Source organism: Pimephales promelas, chromosome 19 (genome assembly GCF_988280905.1).
Source record: "Pimephales promelas chromosome 19, fPimPro1.hap1.1, whole genome shotgun sequence".
NCBI lineage: Eukaryota > Metazoa > Chordata > Actinopteri > Cypriniformes > Leuciscidae > Pimephales > Pimephales promelas.
Genome location: NC_142787.1, coordinates 12,330,891 through 12,351,753, shown reverse-complemented (window position 1 = coordinate 12,351,753; position 20,863 = coordinate 12,330,891). Strand labels below are relative to the sequence as shown.

The 20,863-nt window shown below is 37.4% G+C and overlaps 1 protein-coding gene across 1 annotated transcript in view; it reads right to left on the bottom strand.

Moving 5' to 3' along the window:
• The window catches only part of shc3 (SHC (Src homology 2 domain containing) transforming protein 3), a 30,386-nt gene extending 10,060 nt beyond the window's left edge, over nt 1–20,326 (bottom strand). Inside the window, exons 1-8 of the mRNA XM_089123939.1 lie at nt 19,512–20,326; nt 12,130–12,200; nt 8,250–8,313; nt 5,481–5,600; nt 5,304–5,357; nt 3,062–3,113; nt 1,478–1,607; nt 1,252–1,399 (exon numbers count right to left, since the gene is read on the bottom strand). Of these exons, the coding sequence (XP_088980065.1) occupies nt 1,252–1,399; nt 1,478–1,607; nt 3,062–3,113; nt 5,304–5,357; nt 5,481–5,600; nt 8,250–8,313; nt 12,130–12,200; nt 19,512–20,036 (1,164 nt within the window). The 5' untranslated portion in view covers nt 20,037–20,326. The remainder of the gene's footprint in view (nt 1–1,251; nt 1,400–1,477; nt 1,608–3,061; nt 3,114–5,303; nt 5,358–5,480; nt 5,601–8,249; nt 8,314–12,129; nt 12,201–19,511) is intronic.
• Nucleotides 20,327–20,863: the final 537 nt, after the last annotated feature.

Below are 20,863 nucleotides of genomic sequence, written 5' to 3'. Positions count from 1 at the left end.
ATCTCTGACTTGCTGGAGTCACATTCACTGACAGACAGGAAACAGAGCCCACACTATAGGAAGTCATTTAATAATATCAACATTTATACAAGTTATTAAGACGCAGATCATGTGGAATGTGATCTTTTTTAATAATACCTATTACATTTCCCATGATTACATATAAAGTGGCCAGGTGGCGCACTTTTACGTCTTTTACCCATCCAGCCACAGCATATTGATAAGCATTAGTACTCTTAAAAGCCTTCAAGTGATCGCCACTGTATGGGGAGGGGTTACGCACGAGATATATAAATCTCATGGAAGGCAAATTGGGGCAAGTCTGGGGCAGATAATAATGGATAAAAGAAAACTGGGGGTAACAAATAAGGATCGGGCCTAAAATTGAAATTTTCTCCAGGTATCTCTGTCTGTCTCTCTCTCTCATTTAAATGGGCAGTCTGGGCGGCCATACCGGGTGAGATCGGTCGTAAATATGGCGGCGTTCTATTCGGAGTGACATAGGTGGCATCTATGAATACAGTAATACTGTACTGTAATAACTTCTGTTAAGTTTTTATTTTATTTGTATTCATTTATTTGTTATTTTATTTTAATTATTATATATGTTTGTGGGAAAGTTGGAATAGTTCTGTATTTTGTGTTGTTTCTTTTGACATAATAACAAAATATAATATTTATTTATTTTACTTTTAATTATTATATATATATTGGAGTGGGAAAGTTGTTTGTTGTTTTGTACTTTGTGCTGCTGGTTTCGATATTATAACAATATTTAATATTTACTGTTTTGATTATTTTAATTAAATTATTAAATATTTTGGAGTGGGATAGTTGGAATTGTTCTATATTTTGAGTCACTGGTTTCCATATTATAACAATATAAAATTTTTACTTAATTATTATTTTAATTGAATTATTATATATGTTGGAGTGGGAAAGTTGGAATTGTTTTGTGTTTTGTGTCTTTAAATTTAAGTACCATTAATATCAGATATGTTTGGCTCCCTCAATTTAAAATAGTCCCTCGATTCATTATAATGACCCAATTTCTTTTATGAACAGAAATGAATACTATGTTTTATGGGAACGTCATCATAGCATAATCCTTTACTCTCATTATTTACCAAAACACATGTACCGCATTTACAGAACGAACTGAGCTTGAATGTATTGATCCCTGGTCAGGTCACTTCCTGTCAGCTGGTATAAACAGCGCATGAGTGTGTGTGAGTGACTAGTGCTGCAGACCTGGCTGCTGTCTTGCGTCTGATTGGTCAGCCTAGCATCAATGAATCCTCCTGGTGGCGGCATCTTGCCGGGAATGCTGTTGTAGTAGTGATGATCGGCGGACTCCTCCCCTTCCTCTGTCCACGGGGGCTCGTCCGTACTCATAACCCTGAAGAGAGGACACATCAGATGTAGAAGCAGCCTCAGACTCAGAGTCCTGAAGGTTTGTGTGTGTGTGTGGACTCACTTGTCGTGCATGGATGAGGGTTTGCTGGACGGACACTGCAAATAGAGCTGAAAGCGCAGGTCAAACGCCTGACCGATCGTACTGATCACATCCTGAGCCAGACCGTCAGAGCACTCCAGAATATGACATGCTAGAAATCAACACACAGTCAGGGTGAATCTCACCAAACCTGTCAAGATGGGTCATATTTGGGTCAAAATGGGTCATAATTCACCCCCCCCATAGCCAATTGCAAATTTAACCATTGAAATTCTCATTAGTTTAGTACGAAAAAAATTATGCTTTTAAAATTGTGATGCTTTTGTACATCATGGTAGCATTTATTGTACTGCCTATATGTTCATTTAAAAATAATTGTATTGCAGTACAAACATGTAAAAATACTATTACAGTGACACACACACACACACACACACACACACATATATATATATATATATATATATATATATAAAGCCTTTTGATTTTAAATACTCTAATTCCAAATGGGATTTTTTATTTGTAAAAATGATTTCAATAATTTAACAACAAATTTGCATGTTCACAGTTCTCTGATGCTGGTTAATTGTCACAGATAGCCTTTAATTTCGAAATGATTATTTCAAGTTAAATTTTTTTTGGGATTAAATGAATTATTATTTAATAATTAATAATTAAGCTAATAGTTATTAAATGAATGAGCTTTTCATGTCCTCACAAACCAACTACAGTTCTTTCACAAGTTTTAGAAACCGTGCATTATGATAATGAGAATTTTGAGTGAAAATGTGTTTAATTTTCAGAAAATTCACATTGTCTGTATGCAAATCCAATTTTCTGAATTTACTTTTTTTTTAATTTTAGGGTGAATTGTGACATGAACATGTTTTTTATTCATCAAAATACATGAAACACAAATGAAGCAATAATCAATCTGGCATTCAGCTACACACACACACACACACACACACACACATAAGACACGCACACATGCTGAAGTTTTAGAAATCAGCAGATGGTGAAACGGATGGCGATTTGCTGACTCACTCCGCTGTGAAGTGTTCATTACAGGATCTTTCCTCTGACAATATCAAAAATGCTTTAGAAAGTACAGCAAGAGTTTTAAAACGTGGCCTCTGCGCTGACAGGAAGTTAAAAGATCCATGAAATGAAAAGAGAGGAAGATAAAACAGCCACAGAAATTGATTTTTTGATGCTAAATGCAGCCGTGGCGGACTGATCAATCACGCCTGTTTGTGGATGTAGCGCTACAGGGCGGCCCATTGTGGTGAACACAATGAAAAGGCCCTCAGGAGCCGTACAGCTAAAACTGTGGTTGATCAACAAGAGCATCGCCAATCCTGCAACAACCATCATTGTGAATGTTATGGAACTATTATGAAATTAGTTAAAAGTGATAATTCATTTGCTGCTGGTCAAACATGTAGTTCTGTTCTGAAGCTGACACGTCACACACACTCTCAAACAAACAAACAGAGTTACTCTAGTCTCAACATAAGAAGGGATTACTGGTTGTCTCCGAACACTAACATGGACATGAGAAAGTATTTTAACATCCAGCAAAGGAAAAGACGGGAGTAATACCTCTCCGGTTAACAGGATCTTTCGCTACATAAGCGACGTAATCAGTCGTGTCCTGTTGACAGAAGACAGAGAACATGATTCAAACCTAAACTGAGCTAATGCTTTTGGTTCTTCAAAGGCGTCATATAATGGAGAACAGGATATTTCTGGCTCTTCTGAAACAGGAGTTTGATGTATTTGTACATCTCATCCCCTCCCCAGTCTGCGCAGATCGAAACTAATGACTGATTTGTCAGTTGTCATGGTTATGACATCATAACTATGAGCTCACATTTCAGTCCTTCCAGAAAAACTATGTTTTTTGTGATTGTTGCGGGCAAAAATCCTTGATTATGCGGCCCGTTTTCTTTAAAAATGCGATGGAATATGCGGGATATTTATGCAAATTTTATTTGATGAAAAACAGAAAAAAAAGTGATTCCCCAACACCCTGTTCTCACTAGGCTACTACCTTAAAGGTGCACTGCGCAAGTCTCTGAGTTTTTGCAGAACTATGCCGCCTCTGGCGACAAGCGGAATTGCAACCAGAGGTGTGTGCGCTCATGGACTAAACGCACGCTTGCACGAGCTGTTCATCACCAAAGCATCAGCCGCACAAATCTTTTGTTACAGTCATAATGTCTTCAGAGGTAATAAAGTTATAAATCTGCAAGTCATTTTAAATATATAAAAGGAAAGGCATTTGAGTAAATTACACACTTATGTGTGTGTGTGTGTGTGTGTGTGTGTGTGAGGGGGGAAACGGGGGCAGTAGAAAACTTTGTTTCTATCTATCTGTTTTATGTGCTTACTGTATCCACTTATGATTGTATTATTATGGAAACACGTTCAGAGCGGAGATCTCTCCATTTGTTGAAAGCCTTCCCGATGTTGACTTTCGTCTTATTCCGACGCCTGGATCTTTATTTTCTTTGTCTCACGTGGAGTTTGCTTTGGGGTTTGGAATGAACTGCAAGCCGGTCTCTTTGAATCCATCTCCTACTTTAGTCGAAAGTTGACTAAAGTTGTGTCTCTCGAGTTCTTCGCTGATACGGAGAATGGCGGCGAATACACAAACCTGCCAGACAGCCAGGCGAGCGTGAACGCGCATGACATCACGTCCCGTCTCAAACTCAGTCCCGAATCCCTCTTGTTTATTTTACTGTACAGGATTATAGAGGCAATCGCAGTGATCCGAGAAGGGCTCATTCAGCCCATCAGGCAATTGTTTAAGCATGTATGGGTTCGAAAAATGGCTATTTTTAACATGAAATGTTGCGCAATGCACCTTTAATGTAAAGAGTCATTTCTTATTACTTCCTATGATAAGCAAGCATATACATCACAGAAAGTGCTGGAATATACCTTGTTTTATTTCAGACCTTAAAAAAAACATCAAACTTACAAAGCATTGATAAGTCAAACAAGTTCTGTAGCTTTACAAAAGGAATATGCTACAACTTCTGTAAAAATGAATAAATAAAATATAAATAAATAAAAATATATTAATAAAGTGTGCTCCTGTTTTACAGCTTTTCGGTGATGTTCACGTCGCGTAATTAGATCAGTTCAAAACGTTCCAAAGGCAACAGCGGGAAATGGCTGCTCTTGTGGGAAGCAAACTTTTTGCAATGAAAATGCGAGGATTATGAAATCATGCAAGCCCGCATGTTTCGCAAGAAAATCTGCAATTTATGCGGTGAAAGTGTGGCGTATTTGAGAAAATGCCCCCACATAAATGCGTGGGCTTTGGCTGATTATGCACTAAATCATTTCCGGAGGGACTGATATTTGACCGCCCACATTTACGCATTAAAAATGGAAACATTTATAATTAATATAAATGTCATGATTATGACATCAAAAGAACTCATTAACATGAGCTCCCACATTTACATACTAAAAACCGAAAAGTGACTGTCATTATTATGACATTATATCTATGAGTTCATTCACATTTGACCGCCCACATTTACGCATTAAAAATGGAAAAAATGTCTAATTCATAAAAATGTTATGATTATGACATCATGATTATTTAAGATGATTATTCAGCAACTTGATCTCATTTAAACAACTAGTACTTAGAGACTAGCCAGTCATGAGGTAATTTACGAACAGAAGTCTTAAAGGGGCGGAAATAATCATTAAAAGCTAAACACCTTAATTTCCCCCCCGAGCGCTCTGAGATTCGCCATAAAGTGTCGTGAGACTGAACGTCAGCTGAAGAATGAATCATTGGTGTGATGTTGTGAAGTCTTACCGGATCTCCACCGGAGGCAAAGGATATGGACTGCATGTGATGATTGGCTATTATCTGTGGAAACAGGAAGGAGGATCATTCATCTGCAACAGAGAGAGAGAGAGAGAGACAGACAGAGAGAGAGAGGATAGAGACACAGAGAAAGAGAGAGAGAAAGAGATATGTGTGTTTTTGTACCTGTTTGGAGTCCGGTGTCATCAGGTTTAAACTGCTGGTGGAGATGTTGAGATTGATACTCATACCAGCAAACTGCAGGTTACTCTTGCCCAGAATACTGGAGAGAAGTTTCGAGGGAGTCTGAAAGAGAGAGCGACACATTCAGACTATCCTTCTCAAATGTTTCTTACTTTCCTTGCATGTGATGATCCCTAATGTCCTACAGCGTCCACACCGGAAACGACAAAGCGACCGCTGCAAATCCATTTGTCATTCCTGTGAGAAGTTGCATTTGAAATAGAGCGGGACATCAGTTTACCATGAAAAACTTGTTGTGTTGCTGTTAGACTGCTTGTTAATTATTTGTCCTGCGTTGAACGGTAGCTTCTTCCACAGTGAAATGTCCAAAAAATCATGTTCCACATATAAAGATGACATATGTTCTGAGTTATTATTTGATTAGATTTCATGTTTCAATATTTATTGTTTTATACGTTTTTATTTAAATATATTCTGAATGATTCAGGATTATTATAGTTAAAATAAAACCCTAAAAGCATTATTTTGTTGTTGTTTGAAATAAAAAATGTTAACTGAAATAAAATATTTTGAAAAATTATTTTTGAAGTACTATAATCACTACAACTGAAATAAAAATTCATAAAAACTATAGACATGCTTTAAAAAAAAACTTTTAAAAAAATGACAAAAACACAAAGAAATTATTCAAATTGGAACTAAAATGAATATGGAAAATCTACCCCCCCAAAAAAAAGAAAAAAAAAAAACTACAATAGTATCTCATTGTATAATAACACTGGAATTATTTTTTAAATATATATATTTCATGTTAATTTGGTTTATTGTTATTATAAATTCTGAATTATTTTATTTTGTATATTTATTTAATATTTGATTAATTTGAATGATATTGATATTCCGTTTGTACTATTGCTACTTTCATTTATTTGACTAATTTATTTAGATGTAAATGCTTTGCCTATTAAAATGCGCTTTTTTCTTTATTAATGAAATTCAAATCACTCTCCAGTCTTTATTCATATTACTTAATGGAAGAAATTGAAAAAAATAAAAACACACATGAATCGCATCATTCTGTGTTTGTGTGCTAAACTGATCCAATGCGGCTTGATTAAATCGGGACATAAAGTGCAGCGCGCTTTAAAGGTTTCCTAAAATCCCCACACACACGTCTGTTCATTTGAAAGCGGACACGGCCCTTTCCACGGCTGCTATCCTCGAAGCAAAGCGCATCACACACACACACACACAGCAGGAGGCCTGATTACTGCTGCTCAGCACAGAATGAGTCACCATGCTAACAGTATGCCCACACACACACACACACACACACACTGCAGCATGCCGTTTCTCTTTCTCCAGCCTTTATTTGATCTCTAACCGTCTTTATCTCACTCCAAACCTTCTGATGCCCCGCTTCTGGTCTTTTTTTTTTTTTTTGCATCTATAACCTCCACCTCCTGTCCACTTCCTGTTGCCATGTATAATCATCTATAACTCTGTTTGTCTCTGGTATGTAATTCAGTTTGCTTCATCCTGACATGCCTTTAGCATCAGCGACATATTATTGTCCATGAAAACTGAACATTTCCTAAGACAACAATGTGAACATGCACAGCGAATCTGTGCTGAACTTTCAGGGAAAAGATGCTGAATTGCGTAGAATAGATTTAGAAATGTTTTGCGCTGAGAGTACTACACTCACACTGCAGATAAAAACATTATCAAATTTGCAAAAATACTTAATAATTGCAACCCAAAAGAACCAGACTTGTGGATTGTTGCACGCGTTTCTGAGTTGGAAATCCGACTTTAAGAGGCTTTGCAACAGTGGCCGCCCACTTTTTCAGCTGCGCTGGTTCCGGAAGTATTTTTTGTCCATTTATTTCTCCCATAGGAATTTCAAAACTTTGATTTGAAGCAAAAAAAAAGTATTTGAAAATCGGACAAAAAGTCTTCACGGCTTTAGTGAGGGAAAGAACTACAATCCCATGAAGCATTAATTAAAAACAATGGAGAAATATAAAACTACTGAGCTCATTCTCATCCCAAGGCGTCATATACGAAGCTTTTTGCCAAAGCGTAGACATCCACACGGCACCCTTTAGCGTCATATGAGACGCAGATACTTATGGGGCAGAAGGCGCCTCCTAGTGGTCTAACCCTAACCCTACCCCATACCAAAACCTACCATAACCGAAGCGTCTCATTTGACGCTAAAGGGTGCCATGTGCGTTGGATGTCTACGCTTTGGCAAAAGTGTCATATGATGCCTTGGGATGAGAATGCGAGAACTACTACTATAAAAATGTTGAGTATATATATTAATTATGCTTATATATTCAAGTATTATAAAAGAGTAGGGACTAGGGGCTGAACTAAAGTGATATTTTGGCGTGTTGCTTTTCTACTCTCTGATTTCATATCGTAAAGTTCAGTACAGCATTATGGGTAATGTAGTTTATCACCAGGAACTCCACTGTTAAACATGATTATTTTAAAACTAAGTTGAAATAATGTTTAGCAGAAGCAAATACAGTCGATTAAAAACCTCGTAGCTCACTGTACGGCTCTCTTTAAAGGTTTAATCGTTCAAAATAAATGTTCCTATGGAGAATATGAATGGAGTTGTTACTTCTGTGAAAGTGAATGGATTGCAGTATAATAGTTCATCTTATTTAGTTATTGTCTTTAACATATTTCCACACATTGTCTAATCACAAAGCATCTCTCTTTTCTCTCTTCTACCTTTCTCTTGCGCAGAGCTCCTTTGGCACCAGGGACAGCTTCACACACCAGACTGATCGCCTCCCTGTGGAGAGAAATTACAGAAAATATAAAGACATGAGTAAGAGTAAGTAAGTACAGAGAGAACAAACTGTAATGATGCTCTGTGAAAACAGTCTGGAACCAAAGCAAACCTGTTCATTCTGGGATAGATTTGATCTGTTTCTGTCAATCCCGCCTGGTTTTCAATAGCACAAGTATCATGATAATATTAAGGGTCGCCGATGGTTGATATTAAATAATGCAAACATAAATAATAATAATACTATAAACGTAAACTAGAAAATTATATAAATGTATATATATATATATATATATATATATGTGTGTGTGTGTGTGTGTGTGTGTGTGTGTGTAATATTTTGAATATATATTTACATCTATTTACAACGTTGAAAGGAAAGGAAATATACCATTTTTGATAAATACATTGTTGATTAATAATAATAAGAACAATAATAATTATTATACAATTATATAAACAAACAAAACTATATAAAACTCACATAAAATATAAATAAAAATATAATACAGATTTAAAAAGCATTTGCTAAAAATATTATATATTGATCAGGTGAAAAAGGGCAAAATATTCATATTCATCACAAAGTAAATAAAAGAAATCATAAAACATACTGGAATTTTGTAGAAAGAAAATTAAAGGCATAGATCACTTTGAAATAATTTTTGATATGTTTTAGCTTACCTCAAGTGCATCCAAGATGTAGTGGTCTTTGTTTCTGCAGTATTTTCAATTTTGATATTTTTAGGTCAAACCGTTCTTGTCTGTCAGTCATATAATGCAGGTCTATGGTCACCACCTCAAAGAGCATGCACAGAGAAGTCCAGATTAAGTACACATTGATGGCCTAAGACGCGAAACGAGCGGTTTGTGTGAGAAAACGAACAGTATTTATATTGTTTTTACCTCGTGTAACCACAGCCACGTCCAAGTGATCTGAAGGCGAGGGCGCTTCGGTCTGCGCATGCGCCGGAAGTGATCTCTCGTGCGGTTGCGAAAAAACAACAACAACATTGTCTGTTGATATATCGAAATCATCTTCCATTGCGATTTCCTGTATATCTAAATATGTTTAGATCTTCACAGTGAAGGAACACTTCTCTGTGTAAACAATGAGTGACGTACACACACAAGAGATTACTTCCGGGGCTTTCTGGCGCGCTTGTGCAGATCGAAGCGCCCGTGCCTTCAGATCACTTGGACGTGACTGTGATTACAAAAGGTAAAACGATATAAATACTGTTCGTTTTCTCATACAAACCACTCATTTCGTGTCTTAGGCCATCAGTGTGTACTTACATTTACGAGCCATTAAATCATGTTTAATTTGGACTTCTCTGTGCATGCTCTTTGAGGTGGTGACCATAGACCTCCATTATATGACTGACAGACAAGAACGGTTTGACCTAAAAATATCAAAATTGAAAATACTGTGGAAACAAAGACACCTATATCTTGGATGCCCTTGAGGGAAGCTAAAACATACCAAAAAATACTTTCAAAGTGAACCATCCCTTTAAGCCTATTTTTTAATATTTAAAAATATTATTTTGCACAATAACATTATTTTCAGAGCAATTAACCACATTTCTAACCATTTTCCTATTTAATGCGTTCTGACAAGTTGTTTTAAATAATTCTCAACTTAATGCTGATTTTTATTAGACACTCATTACTGTAAAACATTTATTTAAATTAATTTAAAGTACTACCATGATGTATATATATAATTTCTGTATTATAGTAACGAAATTGGGATTAAAAAAATTACAGTAATTTTAAAATACAAGAAATATAAAAGCAGGCTTAAACTGTTTTTCTCTACACATTGGATGAGATGTTTTACAAAAGGCACAATAAATATAAAAACTATCACAGTCCTGTTTGCTGCTGAATGCAGTTTTTGGACCCGTCTTTGTGTCCAGAGACTGTGTTGTGTGTTCGTGCGAACGCTACAGCAGAGAGTGGCAGGAAGTCAGGCAGAAAAGAGGATATGACATGTCATCTCCAGCGTCTGTATGAGGATCGGCCCACACAGCCCAGCGTTCAATAAACAAGCAGCGTCCGCTGGGATCCGATCTGCTGCCTCTACACTAATGTTACGCAATGACTCATCAGCAGCACACATGGATGGGTTACATTCACATCTCATGCGCTCATTTTAGCAGCAATAAATGAGTGTTTGGCAGCGGGTGCAAATAAAGGAAAAAAACAACAACAAAAAAACAACATAAAAGTGCCATAAAAGAGCTGATAACAGTCATGTAACGCGACACGGGAGCCATTAACTGTGATGTAACCGTTAAAGCAACTACAAAAGCCATTAACTGTGATCTAGTAGCAAAACAACAAAAACATAAATATTTATAAATACATAAACATAAGAAACATAATATAAAAGAGAAAGCTAAACACGCTCAACTAAAATGCTCTCCCCTTCTATACAGTAGGTATCATTTCATGTGTAGCACTGGAGTCTGATTCATTTGGACAAAAACTACACTGTAAAAAATATTGATGGTTTAACTTAAAAAAGTAAGTAACCTGGTTGCCTTAAAATTTTAAGTTCATTGAACTGGAAAAAGTGAGTTAATACAATGAAGGAGATTAATTTAATCATAAGAAACTCAAAATGATATGTTATCTGAACTAAATAAATTATTCAAGTTGATTTGACAAAAGAAAAAATTTTGTGATTACTACACTGTAAAAAATATTGTTGGTTTAACTTAAAAAAGTAAGTAACCTGGGTTGCCTTAAAATTTTAAGTTGATTGAACTGGAAAAAGTGAGTTAATACAATGAAGGAGATTAATTTAATCATCAGAAACTCAAAATAATAAGTTATCTCAACTAAATAAATTATTACAAAGTTGATTTGACAAAAGAAAATATGTTGTGATAACAAATCTTGAAAATATTTTTTACAGCGTAGTAAAATAATCAATACCTTTGGTTGTGTTCCATAGTCAAAAAAGAAAAAAAGACATGAAAAATAGAATGATGCACTCTATTTTGTCAATCTTTTTACATAATCTTATCTATAAGATATATGCAAAATAAAATACATTTAAAAAGCAAAGATCAACATATTGTTTTCATTTTGTGATTATTAATATTCATTGATATTTGCACCTCTTTTAAAATCTTTTTATATAATTTTTATTTTTAAAACCAATTAATAAATTGTAAAAAAAAAAAAAAAAATGTAAATGGGGAAAATAAGATCACAATTTTTTCTTTTGTTATTATTAATATTCATTGATATTTGCACCTAACACTCTAAACGATGCTGGGTTGTTTTAACCCAAATTTGGGTCAAATGTGGACAAACCCAAATGTTGGCTTAAAAAAAATGTAATTAAAAACTTCAACTTTCACTTTCAACTGTAAATTTTAATTACATTTTTAATTAACCAAAAACTTTTTTTAGAGTGTAAGTTACAGAACACATTAATTTTTTCAATATTTTTTTATAGCAAAATCCTAAACTAAACACTACTGTTAATAACAATTTTTTTAATAAAGATAACGATGACTATGTTAGTGTCCAGATGACGTTTTGTCATCAGGTGCTTTAAATGCTCAAACTCTTCATAGCAGCATGGATTCCAATTGGCAGTCAATGCCATTCATAAAGCATTCAAAATATTACTAAAGATGCCAGTATGATATGATAAAACTTCTTTCTTTGGAAGCGTGTGAATCCATGCATGCTATTTCAGCTCATATTACCCAGTATTCCTCATACAACACAAGAGGAAGAGTTTGGGGCTATCTTACACTTCTTCATTAGTAGACAGACAGAGAGTTGTTGTACCGTGTGATTTGTGATCGTGTGGTGAAGTCCAGGGATCTCATGGACCGGAGGACTTCAATGCAGCCCAAATACTGAAAAAGAAAGGACACAAATGAGATTAGAACAGCTGAAAATCATATTTTCCTTAAAACTAGATATTGTCATTGCCCATGTGTGATAAAGTGCCATATTAATATTCAAACCAAATTGAAGGAATATTGCATAAAACTTGTGTTAAGAGAACAACAACATCACTTCCTGGCGCAAAATATCTGTATTAAAAATTGAAGTTGCTGCAATCGGGGGAAGCCACTCTGTTGGGCTCTGTTTACATATATCATAAATGACTTACGGCAGATGAAACACAATAAACGCTGTCATGTTATCTTGCGTTTGGATGCTGGGGTTTGTGAATGCAATCGTATGAGAAAGGGAATTAAACCCAATCATTCTGATGACAGAACCATCAAACCAACATTTACGATTCCATGCGATGCGATTGGTCCGCTGGTTAGTCCAGTTATCCAATCACAGTTTGTGAGGTTTTGTTGTGCATCCAGTAAATGTGTTTCCATCGTAGTTTATGCGCATTTCTTCTTATTAGATAAAAACAATTTTCTGATTCATCTTGGTGTTTCCAATCAGCATTTTTTATGCAAAATCATGTATTCACATAAAAGTTAGGGATGTCCCGATACCACTTTTTCACTTCCGATACCGATACCGATGCCGCACCTTTGGCTTTTGCCGATACCGATATTAGTCCGATATTTTTTTTTTCGTGGTCCGACGTGCCGTATACGGCCCACAGGGTGGTTTATAGGTTTAACTTTGTGAAAGACAAAACAAAACAAACACAAAAGTAAACATAATACATATCTTTGGAAAGCTGAGAAACTCGTGATTCGAACGACGTAAACCATTTTAAGATACAATCAACACAGCGGGCACAATCTGTCTCTTTGTCAGACCACCAACAGCCAAAACAAACCAACACAAACTGGAAGAAACTCACCAATTAGCCATCTGTTAGTCCACATTCCAACAAAAATGGTTTGGTTTCACTGTAAAGCGTCCATACAATCCAATTTGAAGAAGTTTTTAGTCCAAAACAATATGAATAAACATCCATGGAATGTAAATAGTAGCATTTCGCGTTAGCCGACAGCGCTATCACAACTTCGACGCACTAATGCTACGTTCACACCGGACGCGAATAGGGCGTCAGGCGCGAATGATTTCAATGTTAAGTCAATGCAAGAAAAATTCCTGCGGCGCGAATGAGGCGTGGAGCGCGGCGCGGAAGACGCGAATACGCCTCATTCGCGCGTCAAGTTGGCTGAACTTTGGCGTGAATTCGCGCCGCGTTAACCAATCAGGAGCCTAGCTGCTTGCTCACGTGGTGAAGTGTCTGGATGCTTCAATAAATTATTTTGTTAATATGACTAAATGCATGGTGGGATTATGCACAACAAAGCAAATGTTTCATCACTTAAAACATTATTTCTATATGGAGACATGTTCATTTTGTATTGAATGTTATTCATTCCATATCTAGAAATAGTATTATGTTGTAAAGACAATCAACATATGTGCATAAATTCGTGTCTGGAGGTGAGAGAGAGAAAAAAATCACAGGACAGGTTAATAACTTTTGAAGGCTGGCTCTATTTATCATCAAAACAAAAATAAATGACAGCTAGATTAGATGGATGAGGGGCCGGGCGAGGGTGATCCTCGCTCAGATGCGGGACAACAGGTCATCAAACTGGGCGCGTGACAGGCGGAAGTACCGCTGACAGCGGCCGTCATCCTGCGCAGCTCCTGGAGCGAGCAAATGGTGAAACTCGCCAAACGGTTCGGCTCCGAAGGGTCCGGTGGACACAAATATACGGCGACGATGATCCCCACGCCGCTGTTCTGCTATCCAGAGTAAATACAGAGCGGTAACTCTCTTGATGAATGCTCGGTGGACATAAAAACAATGACCGCCAACGGATTTTGATTCTGACGCGCGTCACGCGCGTAAATTTCGCTTCAAACTTTACGCGCGCCAGTTTCGCTCTTGACACGCAAAGCGAGAGTGATTCTCTGCGCGCGTGTGCGTAAACACAACAATCATCACGTGACAGGCTGCGCCGCTAAACTGGATATCGCTCATATTTTTTTCTCCCCTCCGATCTCCGATCTAGCGTTCTGGGCCGGTATCGGCGCGATACCGATGCCGTGGATCGGATCGGGACATCCCTAATAAAAGTAGGTGGATGGAAACATGGCTTGTAAGGATCACTTTAAAGTTAACATGAAATTAAAATAAATGCTATTTAATTGCTTCATACATGCTCCTAGTGTTGTATTTTTCCTATTTAAATATTCAGAAAACACTGCTCATGTTGGCCTCTCTGTGCCAGAAGTGGAGACTAGCAGGGATATTTTGACTTCATTTCTTTACAGTGGAAGTGGAAAAGTGTCATCTATTTTATTTATTGAATTTTTTTAATATGAAGATTCATCAAAAACTCCCTTTTTGCATTCAATAAAATAACATCAAATAATAATATTAATGAATACAGTCTGTGAACGGCATGAGGGCGAGTAATTAATGTTAATTTAACTGTTCTTTCATACTTTAATCTGCCTGTGTACAGTCACACACTGTTAAAAACACACCCACGCACACACACCACTTCTGACTAATGTCATATTATCCACATACAAAAAACACACAGACACGCCAAGCTCACATGTGCAGACACACAATCAAACATTTTCTTCAGGAAAAAACAACAAATTACACAAATTTCTCAGAATCACAGACTGCGATTTTATACAATGTCCCTCATCGGATGTGGTATGCTCTATACCACGGCATTATCATGTCTGATCTGATCACATGACTTCACAAACTCACTTGAAAACATTTGGTGGATAAGGAGTGAATGGATTTGTTGTGATTTTTTTTTTTCATTTTCAGTCATTTTCAGTCTGCCACAGCTTAAAAACCCTAACCCTGCATGAACAGAGAACCTTAAGTATTCAATAAGTGAAATTTGGGTGGTGATGGCGCAGTGGATAAGACACATGCCTTTGGTGTGAGAGACCCGGGTTTGAACGTGCTGTGAGACACCAATGTGTCCCTGAGCAAGACACTTAACCCCTAGTTGCTCCAGAGGCATGCGACCTCTGACATATATAGAATTGTAAGTCGCTTCGGATAAAAGTGTATAAATAAATAACGCAAAAAACGAAATCGACTATGAAAAAAAAAACACACTTTAGCTTCACGGACTCATATGATATTCTTTTATCTATAAAAAGCGCTCATATTTTAACTATAAAAATCAAAACCCTAACCTTACATGGACAAAAAAAAAAAAAGTGATCAACAACAAAACCAAAAAACAGTCAAATTAAACAGAAAAAAAAAATTAAACTTCAAAGGATGTACCTCATTTTTTATTTTAACTATAAAAATCTCAAAACCCTAAACCTACATAATAAAATAAAATCAAATAAAAAGTGATCAACTACAAAAAAAGACGCTTTAAAGATTAATCTCAAACACAAAATCCTAACCCTGCATGGACTATAGAAAAAAGTCTTAAATAACATGAATAAAAAAAATAAATAAATGAAATCCTTCTATGATTATAATATAAAAATATAAAGCCATGAATGCTTCAGCTGTGAATTACAGATGAGCTGCGCATGAGAACAGTCGATGACATCATGCATAAACAGTGACATCATCTCTGCCTTTTTCAGCCCGTCACCTCGCCGATCTCTCAGAGCCGTATGACTCACTCGTCGAGAGTCACACTACAACTTTCCTTGACTAAATGCATGACTCACCTGCAGTAACCCACCTGAGAACCGTCTAACACGCTGTCCGACCTAACGTCAGATTCAATGCTGGTTAGTTAAGATTACTCCAGGGGTTCATGGAAAACTATCTCCTTACTGCCTCTTTTTAATAGTCCAGATCAACCCACTGGTGTACGGTTCAAAGCGCACACAGGAAATGAGGCCGGAAGCGGACGATGAGTCAGAGCAATGTTTTGGCACTCGGTATATGGTTAAATACAATGACGGAAGCTAATTGACTGATTGTATTAGACAAAGTGGCTATTATACAGTAACATGCCAAGATAATCAAGTCAAATCAAATGTATTTATAAAGCACTTTTCACAATACAAATTTCAAAGCAGCTTAATAAAAATTCTTAATGTTTATCTTCATGCCTTATAGTCACATTTAGCAGATTAGAGCTGGGTGATAATAGAGTTACATTTTATGATGATATAAACAATCAAGCATTTGAGATTTGCTACATAGTATATATCACTTTAATGTATATATATATATATATATATATATATATATATATATGCGGATACAGTTGGAAATTCTAACATAAACTATCTTTATATAAAGTGCTGGGCTACAATATATAGTTACATTTTGCAATGAAATAAAAAAATATTGCTTTACAGTTTAAATGAGTATACTGTATGCAAATAAAGGTGGATCTAATACATATATATATAAATATATGTATATATAGCCGTGCGATAACGCAGTTGAAATTTTTGTGAGGATATAAACATGCAATCATGCCGATGCAGCCAAAACTTGCTATCTCGTATGTATTGCTCTATTTGACATTCAAATTCACACTTGAATAAAAACCGGCTAAATATCAACACAGCTTAACAGAATAACCCGAACATATTGGCACACTAAACTGCCAACAATTTTGAACATTCACTATATATTTACTGTAACCCAAGTGTCTTATCACTTTTAATAAATATAAATTAAGTGTACAAATTTTCACTTCACTCCATAAATCAAGCAAGGGCCGTCTCTAAAGTCTGTAGTCTGTCAGAACGCTGGTGGTGTGTGTTTGAGAAGCAGCCTGTCCAGTCAATGTCAGCAGCTGTCCTTTTAGTGAAATGGAGCATGGTGTGTGTATGTGTGCGTTCATGCACAGGGTCACTCAATAAGTGAACTGTAAAGAATAACACACATCCAGCCTGCAAAGGGACGCCGGAAGAGTTTGTTATTGAAGCTGCCAACTTTTACCAACTAACTCTAACAAAAAGCACAACAAACTAGAAATAAATGCTTTGAGAGACCTTGGTCAATGATAATAAAGACATTTAATTCCCTTCCATTGCACATTGGTTTGCATCATCTAATTCAATCGTGTCGACGGTTCGTGTTTTGCCTTGACAGCCACTGACAATTCAGAAGGGAAAAAAAGCTAGAAGGGAATAATGTATGATTCATCCGGCACGAATCAGAGTCACCTTTAGCTCACTGAAGCTGAGACCATGCTTATATGATCACAAATGCATTAGATGATACGCTTAAAATACATGATATTGCAAGACCTGAGGTCAGTGCACAATATGCATGATCTATTATGCAAACATGTGTTAGAACTAATGCACTTATTAACGCACAAACATCTAAAAAAAAACTATCTTCAAATAACCCAAAACGGAGGTGATGATGTCTGTATTTCTAAAGCTAGCTGCTAATGTATACAAGAAAAATGTACATGCACTACAGAAATTTCCATTACTTATCAAGAGTTTACTCATTGCAGGCCAGACCTAATAATTCAAAATTATATTTCTAGGGTTGTTGACCGTCGGAACCCAAGAGGCGAGCATTTTAAATCAAATGCACAGAGCACAGGACTCAGGAGCCACATGCAAGTTACACAGGAGACGCGAGGCGTACGTGCACAAATCAAAGATCACTTATCATGTTTGTCTTTGCATATATGTGTGGACAAGAATAACAGCTCTTTCTTGCAACGCGTCATGGTCCCCGGAGACGATACAGTAACAGAACTGTAGCCTGAACAACATCCCCCTGGTCTGGTAACTGGTCGCCGTGGTTACGCGATTTGCATGCACTTCCCTTTTGATGTGATAAACTTGCAGTTAATTTGAATAGATCAAATCTGTGGAGGTAAGAAAAAAAGCGGTTGCACGGACAAACCGGAACACCATCAATATATTCTTCTCATGCATGAAGATGGCAGAAACGTGGCTACATGCTATAAGGGGTGTAACAATATATCATTCCACAATAAACCGCAAAACAAAAATGCAAAAATACGTATAGTAGACAGTGACAATATGTATCGTGGATAGTTCCCCCAAAAAACAAAAAGTTTTAGTGTCAGTACTACATTCAACTACTATACATAATGTTGTATAGTAATGCAATGGGGGAATATTTGTGGGTCCCGATAATGCCAAGTGTCTGATGTTACCAGTAAAAAGTAAATATATCTAGTTAGTGAAAGAGTGCAAGCATATTCGTTTAAAACAATTCTGTATTTTCAGAATCATGAAAATTGCTATTCTGGTGTCTCTAATTGTCCTTGGGTTACAAGCACCAAGTCCAAGCCTATTCATTTAAACCCACAATGTACTATCAAAGTTAGCATTTTAATCAAAAGCACATTTTTTGTTAACCTTTTACCATATGTCTTGGAGTATCGCAATAATATCGTATTGTGAGTTCATTATCGTGATATGTATCGAATCATGACATGAGGGTATCGTTACACCCCTAGTATATACCAAGTTAAATAGAGTTTCACGGCTATGATCGGACGGTGCTGATTTATCTTATTTACATAAAACATAAACACTGCTATTGGATCAACTCTAAGTCAACAATTGAGCCAAATAATGAGACTATTGTCTTCTGTAGTGCTGCTTTACAGTTGTTATAAAATGTATGAATTTTACAACATTTTCCTGTTTATTACTGTGAAGCTGCTTTGAAACACCTTTATTGTATAAAGCGCTATATAAATAAATATGACACAATGAGGAAGTTTGGCCAACATTACACTTGACAACTGATGATCAAGTGTGTGGATAATATTAGTTTGACTTTTTTGTTCTCAGCTCAAGTGCTATAAAATGTCAACCATTTGTTATGCACAATCATCTTTTGATTTGAGTCCATTTACTTCCAACTAGAACAAAGAAAATGAATGATTTAAAGACGTTACTGCATAATTAAACAATAGGCAAAACCACTAACAATACAAAGTTTCTCACCGAACAGAGAGTGATATAATAAATGTATGTATTTATTTATACATCACTCGATATACTGTTGCTAAATAACACCATTTGATTCATACCGCCCACCTCCACATGCATGCATTAATGCAACAGATGCCATGTAAACATGCATGGTACTGTATGTGACGGAACAGCCTGTGCTTTAGCGGTCAGTTGTGAACGTAACTGGCGACCTACACTATTCCAAAGCGTACACATAATCCCTCCGTACCAGCACACGGACACAAAGACCAAAGAACGACGAGGGAAATGCAAGGAGAGAGAAAGGATTTGGATCTTACCTTAACGACGTACGTCACTCCAGGTCCGGAAATCTTTTCGCTGGAGTGCAGCCATCCACGAGACGGCTTGTTCACCAACCCGCCCGTCCCGCCCAGACTCCATCCCTCTCCTCCTCCAGGCTGAGACTCCTCCATCCTGCACTTCTTCCCCGAGCTCACGAAGCCGGGCTCCAGCGGGGCGTGAGGCGCCGAAGACGAGCCCGGGCTGCCGGATCCGCCTCCTGACGCTCCTCCCTGGAGTTTGGACACGGCCAGGTCCTTCACGGCAGACGGCAGGCCCTTGATGCCCAGCAGACCGGAGGAGTTGGCGAATTTGAGGTTGGAGACTTTGTTGATGAGGGTGCACAAGGTCCCCGACTCTTCCGAGGGTTCGGGGTCGGCTGGAGGGGCGTACGGAGGGTCGCCCACGGGCGGCGACGGCGGGACGGCCGAGACCTTGGCGTTCATGGAGAGACCGTGCAGAAGCTCATCGACGGACGTAACTGACTCATTCCGGAATCGGTTGTATTTAGCACGGTGAAGCATTCCCCTCGGTATGCCAGCCTACACACGAACGGACACATCCAGCTCCCAGCTGACCGTCCACATCTTTTGCATGCTGGAGCTGAGAAAGCGTCCTCGAAGGGGTTTGAAGAAAGGGAGCGGGTGGTCGTCAGGAAAATCCGACGCCACGCAGCAGCAACTCAGGGACCAAAAATAAACCACAAAACGCGGAATCCATGGAGACAGAGGACGATGAGAGAAAAGCAGCGCGAGGTCACTCCTCTACAGAGGGCCAGAGATGGCAGAGAGAGAGACAGATCTCTAGTGAAGAGATGTCTCTCTCTCTCCCCGCATCCTGGCAGATCCCTGAACATGCATGACTCACTCTGAGAGAGAGAGAGAGAGAGAGACCCTTCTCAACAAAAGACTCACTCTACACTGCAGAGCACTTTCCGTTACAAAAAAACTCCCACTTACTGCTCGGTAGAACCAATCAATTCGCAAAATTTGCCCTGTCTATAGGAACGCCTCCTGCTTTGATTCAGTTCATGTGAAAACAGATTAATAGAATGAAAAAGATGCTATAAAGAGATGACTGAAATCCGAGCTCAGTCAAAATGAACGAGAATCTTTGAGTCAAACTAGTCAAAATGATGCAAAAACAGTCATAATTTGCTGACATAATTCAACGCAAAAATCACATTAGAGTACCGCGCATGTTGTCGGATCACATGTACGCCACATAGAATGAAACTTGAGTCGGTGTGCATGGCGATCGCTAATTTGTCATACATACAATTGTGGTTTTACTTTAATTCAGAAGCAAGGTGCTCTAATGAAAAGTAAGCATAAAGATTGCACATGACTGT